At 46.1% G+C, this 7,514-nt stretch overlaps 1 protein-coding gene across 1 annotated transcript; it reads left to right on the plus strand.

The window, feature by feature from the left end:
* The first annotated feature begins 692 nt into the window (after window positions 1-692).
* On the plus strand, window positions 693-3,497 carry LOC142908290 (uncharacterized). The gene has a single exon (XM_076058776.1). The coding sequence runs from the start codon at window positions 899-901 to the stop codon at window positions 1,973-1,975; it is 1,077 nt and encodes a 358-aa protein (XP_075914891.1). The 5' UTR covers window positions 693-898; the 3' UTR covers window positions 1,976-3,497.
* Window positions 3,498-7,514: the final 4,017 nt, after the last annotated feature.

Consider the following 7,514-nt stretch of genomic DNA (forward strand, 5'->3'; position numbering starts at 1 on the left):
GGAGAGAGAGAGAGAGACACGCAAACTCCAAATATACAGCAAGCGTCAGGGTCGGGTTCGTACCCACGACTTCCTGTATGCCAGGAGAGGTAGTTAACATCTCACCACATGGAGAGAGAGACACGCAGCCTCAGCGATGTTGATTGATCTTCAATTAATTACTTGGTGGAGTAAGGAAGCATTAATACTGAGTGAATGAAGGTGGCCAGGCATGCGTCTGGACACACCACCAACTGTTTACCATGCCAGTGTGTGACAGTGTGAAGTTTGCATTTGCAGTAAAGTCTATTAACTGTATTGAGCACGGAGGTTGTATCACAACAGTTTATTTTAGTTTTCCTCTGGAACTCTTTGTAAGAATGGAGTCAGGAAGTTATCACAACACACGTGCAGCTGAAGTCGGAACTGTTCATCCCAGCATTCAAGGACATCTGTGCCTGGCTTCACACCTCTAAGTTGTGATTGAACATTCATTTATGCATTTCTGCATAACACAAATAGTATTATTTTCAACACCCTTTGCTATGTCACCTGAATTTAGCTTTCATAAATATTCCTTTTGAAGCCGGACAGCCGAAATTGTGTGCTTGGAGTTTTGGGTTAACATTCATTTTGAAGATACGAGGGCTTCCAGGCACGTTTATGACCATGAGCCCTCTCGTGTGCCATAACAGCCCGTGTGATGAATTTGGGACACTTTTTCACTATATCATGAATATATAGACGTGTAAGTCATGTGTTACTGTGTGTATGCATTCCTCTGTGCATCGATACTGACGTGTAGATTGTGTGGATATTTTGTTTCTGTCTGCAGCTGACGCTTCCTCTGTTGCTTCCTCTGCAGAATTGGTCTGATGGAGCAAAGGCACTCGGCGCAGCTCGGTGCAAAAAGGCATCAATGCGACCGTTGTGCATACAGCACGGATCGTACTGGACATTTGACACGGCACAAGAGACTCACACAGGAGAGAAACCCTTCAAGTGCAGTGTGTGTGGGAAGGCGTTTGCACAATCATGTACTCTTAAAAAACACCAGAGAACACACATGGGAGAGAAACCCTTCTTGTGCTGTGTGTGTGGGAAGGTGTTTACACATTCATCTACTCTTGTAACACACCAGAGAACACACATGGGAGAGAAACCCTTCTTGTGCAGTGTGTGTGGGAAGGCGTTTGCACGTTCATCTACTCTTGTAGAACACCAGAGAACACACACGGGAGAGAAACCCTTCAAGTGCAGTGTGTGTGGGAAGGCGTTTACACATTCATTTACTCTTGTAACACACCAGAGAACACACATGGGAGAGAAACCCTTCTTGTGCAGTGTGTGTGGGAAGGCGTTTGCACGTTCATCTACTCTTAAAAAACACCAGAGAACACACACGGGAGAGAAACTCTTCAAGTGCAGTGTGTGTGGGAAGGCGTTTGAACAGTCATCTACTCTTAAAAAACACCAGAGAACACACACGGGAGAAAAACCCTTCAAGTGCAGTGTGTGTGGAAAGGCATTTGCACATTCATCAAATCTTCATGTACACCAGAGATCTCAAAAGCAGCAGAAGATCCACAAGGAGTGGAGTCTAAAATCATCTTGTGAAAGTCAAAGTGCCGCAATGAGCGCATCCCTCATGAAACAAGAACCGGAAGAAAATCCCAGCCTGGACACTTTTAAAGGGATCGAGGTGAAACATGAAGAGGTGAAGGTGAAATGTGAAAAAGTAACGATGAAGAGCGAATTAGTGAAGGTGAAATGTGAAGAAGTGATGGTGAAGAGCGAAGAAGTGAAGGTAAAATATGAAGATGAAAATTCTACTCCAAAATCGGACCTTCACATCGATGTAGGCAACGTGAAGCAGGAGGAGAATTCTGACTGTGAGGCAGAGCGAGGCAACTCCCAGCAGTTTGTGGAAGTGGAAGTGTGGGTGGACTTCCTGCGAGACAATACAAAATCAAATGGAGACCCGGTAGATGTGTAAGCTTGAGACGATGTCACTGCAATAGATGCACCTTTGTCACAGGCCTTTAATGACAAGAATGTGAAGTTGAACACTCAATTCCTATGTGCAACCTGCAGCGTAACAGTGGCCAGTCTTTGTGGACCTGTGGGTTGGGTAGATCTCTAACCAGGAGCGAAAGCCAATAAGCTCCCAAGCATTCACTAGAGTCTATTAATTCAATTTATATGGTGCTTGCTTAATCGCCTCTGGCAATTCGGAGTTTTGTATTGTATCTCGTCTCAAACACTCGAAGAGCATCCCCAAGTAGCAGCTGCCCCTGTGTGGCACAAGGTGGTGGCCCTGCACCGGCCTGCATGTGGACAAGAGCCTGTCAGTAGGGGGCGATGGTTGATGTGGCATCTCAGTTGTGGAGTTTGTAGGTAATGTTTAGAATTTGATACATTTTCACCCAGACGCCAACATGCAATGGCCTACTCATTTTGAATGGTGCAATGGTATGTTGTACATACACTGTTAAGCAGACGGTGCGTATGTTTTAAAATAGCTTCTTGTTAGTACGATGTAACCTGATGCAGTATATTTCAGTGCAGTATTTCAATTTTGTTAATATTCCTGTCAATAATTTAGAATGAATACTTGTCTGATTGTGTGCGTACATGTAACATTTTGCCTATAAGTGTCAAACATTGAATAAGTGATGCTTGGACAAAGTGTGTGTTTTGGAAGTAACCTGTACAGATAACTCAGGTGAGACTCATTGTTCTTGTGATACAGGGCAAAGGGTATTTTTGTGTTTTCAGGAAGCAGCTCCCTCTGGAGCAACTCATTGCCTTTGAAATAGGGAGCACACTCGGATCATTAATCAGTTACACGTAGAGGAGATACATTCTCTACAACACGAATTATAGTTTTGTATTACGTGTTGACGTAGATTTTGTCTAACTAGGTCTAGAAATGGTCCTTGCTGATTAACGTCTGGATGTCCGTAACGGTTGAAGCAGCCCGGCTGCTTTTGAGATGCTGTGCACCAATAAGGGTCCACAGGTGGCTTGCACTGAATCAATAATGCACTCTCAGAAGGCTGTGCTAGTCATAGTTTGTGTAAAACATTCCTTTGTTTCGTGGAGAGATCGATAAATGAAAGATGTCGTGTCTGCTGATCTGCTTCATAGCAAGGAAGTAATTTAAGAGACTACATTTGAAATTCATTTTTGGTACAGATTTGTATTCGGTTACAAGGCAGAGCACATCTAGTAGATACATTCTGCACAACAACACTCATTAGAATTTTGCATGACGTCTTATATGTTGGTGAATTAGCACAAGAAATGGTCCATGCTGATTAACGTCTGGAAGTTCACAACCAAAGGTTGAAGCCTGACCGCCTGCGTCGCCTCTCAACTATTGACGGCCTTGGGCCAGGAAAGTCACGAAAAAAATTTAACACGAACGACGCCTCCACGCAGGCTCCCGATGCTCCGTTTTGAAGTTTGAAAATGAAAAAACTTTGAATTGTATTATGTTTTGAGTTACATAATTTTATTTCGTCATTAAAAGCTTATTCATTGAAAACGATTTTTCGTGTGAATTTTCTCTCGTCATTAAGTAGATGGCCTTGCCGGGGGTTCGGTTCGATGCGGACTTTCACCTGGTTGGGATCGCGGGATCGAGATGAGGCGACACAGAGCTGGCCGTGCGAGAAGATTCCAACGCGATTGAACGTCTGTCCCTGCGCCTCCGTCGTTCATGCAGGGGGTCCGTATGTTTGCAGCGTCCCTTGCAGGAACACTATGGAAGGTGCAGCGTTAGTCACGAAGTTGTGTGTAAGCGCCATAACAAGGTGCTGTAAGCTGACCTGCCACTACGTTTACGGGTCAACAGGGGGCAGCCGAGAGATAGCGAGGTGCGTAGGGGTCGACCAAAGGTTAAACCCCCGGCCCCCCCGTGACCGGAGACTTACACCCCTGACCCCCCCCACCCGTCCCTAAGGCCCCTTAAGATAAGACCTTCCAGAAGGTTCTGGGAGGGGGGTGTGGGTCAGGAGGGGAGGGGTGACCCCGACCTGGGGATAAAAGGCCGGCCCTCTGGATGGGCCGGGCAGTGTTCACCAACTCAATCCTGAAGACATCCGAAGACCTGAAGACTGGACCAGCACCCGGGGACCCTCAACCGAGGCTCTAGCCAGAGCCGGGTTGTAGCGGACCAGAGGTGAGCTCCCGTACCCTGGCTGGGACGGGTCGTCCAGTCTTCCCTTAACGCCGGGCTAAGTGACCCGTGGGTAGCAGAGCCCGGAGTGTGCAGGCTGCGATAGAAGGGAGGCTGTCACTCCCGGAGGCTATCGTTGTGGAAGGGGCCGTACCCCTTTGTGTTACAGTAGTGTGTAGAGCCGAGTTCGAAAGAGTTGTTATAATAAACACGTTGCCTCAACCAGACGTCTCCGTGTGATTAGTTACGGACACAACACTTATATTAAAGAGTATACTATGAGACCTTTGCCAGTAGCAAGATATAGTAATAGGTTTTTACCCTTTTATCTGGCACAAAAACTGACACCTATATACAAGGGATCATGTGTGACATAACCACAACACAAGCAGTCTGCTTGTGTTGTGGTTATATCTTGCTACTGGCAAAGGAGGTCTCAGTCTAAATGCTTACCCCGAGCTCTCAATACTCGGATAGTGCGCTGTTTTTGAGTTATACGCCTTTTGGCGTCTTCTGGTCCAACACCAGTGGAGACTAGGCTCTAAGAAAAGCCGTCTCGGGTGTGGACCAATCAAATTTTAGGACAGTGCATGTCATTATCAAAGTTGTCTCTTTTTGTTTGCATTTTGACTGCTTGTGTTGTGGTTCTTGCAAACATGATCCCTTGTATAAAGGTGTTAGTTTTCGTGCCAGATAAAAGGGTAAAAATCTATTTCTAAAAGAGTATAGTCAGTGGGTTTTCAAAGTACCTTCGTCTTACAGAAATCAATTTCGCGTGAGCCCACCACATTAAAACGATGCTCAGCTGAGCGGGTCGAGTCACGGACGGGGGGTGGGGGGTCACCTTATATTTGTCACGTGCCGTAGCTCACGTGACTTCTGACGCGACAATGTTTGGATGTTTTCGCCTGAGGACGACCGCTCGTGTTGCGATCGAAACGTCGTGATTTATTTATTATTATTTTATTTTTCTACCTACGTGACTTTACTCAAAGATGCAAAGTGTATGAAAGACGTCTTGTCTGCTGATCTTGTTCATATCCTCATACATCGAGATCCCACATTGCTTACACGTACACACCACACACAATGAAATAAATATTAACTAGAACGACTTCCGGTGATGGGCAAAGATCGAGGAAACTTTCAATGGAGCGAGTTAAGTTTGTTCGATTCAACATCTCTCTGTCCGTCTGTGTCTCTGTTCCCCTCTGTGTCTCTCTCTCGCTGACTGTGTCTCTGTCGTCTCTGTATCTTTCTTTCTGTGTTCCTCTTGTCTGTGTCTGTCCACCTCTCACTTGTCAGTCTCTGTGTGTGTCTCTATCAGCGTCTTTCCAACCGTGTTCAACTACTGTCAGTAGCAACATGCGCCCACAACTACACGCGACTCAAACTTGCTCCGAGTCTCTGTGTGTACGTTGAACTTATTTCGCACCGTACGTAGCCGAACCTGCACAGTAGGAGCAGCTGGTAGCTGTGGAGCTGTGGGCTGGGTACATCTGTCAGCAGGAGCGAGAGACAATGAAGCTCCCAAGCGTTCACTACGTTACCAACATCATATTTGCACTCATAAGTCGTTTGCCTAACTGCCTCGGCAACTCGGTGTTTCGTATCGAATCTCATCTCAAACAATCGAAGGACCCCTCCCTAAGTGGCAGCTGCCCCTGTGTGGCACAAGGTGGCCCTGCACCGGCCTGCACGTGGACATGAGTCTGTCGGTAGGGGGCGATCATTGACGCGCCATCTCCCTTGTGTAGTTTCTGGATAATGTTTGGAATTGCCACAATTTTGACCGTGGCACCAACATGCAATGACCTGTGCGTTGTGAATGACACAGCGCTATGTTTTACAGCTGCCGTGAAGCAGACTGCGCATATTGTGGTGAATGTTACTGGGGTAGCTAGGTGTGCCTGTCGGATTTGAACCGTGAACCTCTACAGTAAATAGAGAATGTGCTACAATATTCTTGGTTCTTTCGGTAAAGTCACGTAAATAGAAAACACAAATAAAAAATATAATTTATTTTTATTATTTAAATTGTCATTTTGTTTCATTTACGTGACTTTACCGAAAGAACCAAGAATATGTATTCCTGCAGTCACGAAAGTTTCAAGTCAAAATAGAATTCGCCTCCACTCGGCTCGCCTCAATCTGCGTGGAGGCGTTGGGGGGGGCAGCCTGAGAGAACTTCCTTCCAGACGGCTCCACGCAGCTTCGTGCGGAGCGACAGGCCAGGGAGCTCCCACACAGCGTGGCGCAGCTGATGAACATTTATATTGTTGGTTCTGTCGGTGAAGTCACGTAGGTAGAAAACGAAAAAAAATTGAAAATAATAAATTGATGAAAAGATGGCATTGGTCGACTGACTGAGATGACTGTGCCCACCACAGTGTACACACACACAGTGTACACACACAGTGTACACACACACACAGTGTACACACACAGTGTACACACACACAGTATACACACACAGTGTACACACACACACAGTGTACACACACAGTGTATACACACAGTGTACAAACACCCACAGTGTACACACACACACAGTGTACACACACAGTGTACACACAGTGTACACACACACAGTGTATACACACACACAGTGTACACACAGTGTACACACACACAGTGTACACACAGTGTACACACACACAGTGTACACACACACAGTGTGTGTACACAGTGTACACACACAGTGTACACACACACAGTGTACACACACAGTGTACACACAGTGTACACACACACAGTGTACACACACACAGTGTGTGTACACAGTGTACACACACAGTGTACACACACACAGTGTACACACACAGTGTACACACACAGTGTACACACACACAGTGTACACACACACACAGTGTACACACACTGTGTACACACACTGTGTACACACACAGTGTACACACAGTGTACACACACACAGTGTACACACACAGTGTACACACACAGTGTACACACACACAGTGTACACACACACAGTGTACACACACACACAGTGTACACACACACAGTGTACACACACACACAGTGTACACACACACACAGTGTACACACACACACTGTACACACACAGTGTACACACACACACTGTACACACACGCACTGTACACACACACAGTGTACACACACGCACTGTACACACACACAAACAGTGTGTACACATTATTGTGTACACACACACAAACAGTGTGTACACTGTTTGTGTGTGTGTACACAATAATGTACACGTTGTTGCTGAGCTCACACACCCAAGGGGTCTCTGTTCAAGGGAGGGAGCAATGGAAAATGAATCTAAATCAACTTAAACTCCAACCACGTTCTGTGACGTCACCACTCAGCA

Source organism: Petromyzon marinus (assembly GCF_048934315.1).
Source record: "Petromyzon marinus isolate PM22_M1 ecotype Great Lakes invasive population chromosome 78 unlocalized genomic scaffold, UKy_Petmar_22M1.pri1.0 chr78_unloc.1, whole genome shotgun sequence".
NCBI lineage: Eukaryota > Metazoa > Chordata > Hyperoartia > Petromyzontiformes > Petromyzontidae > Petromyzon > Petromyzon marinus.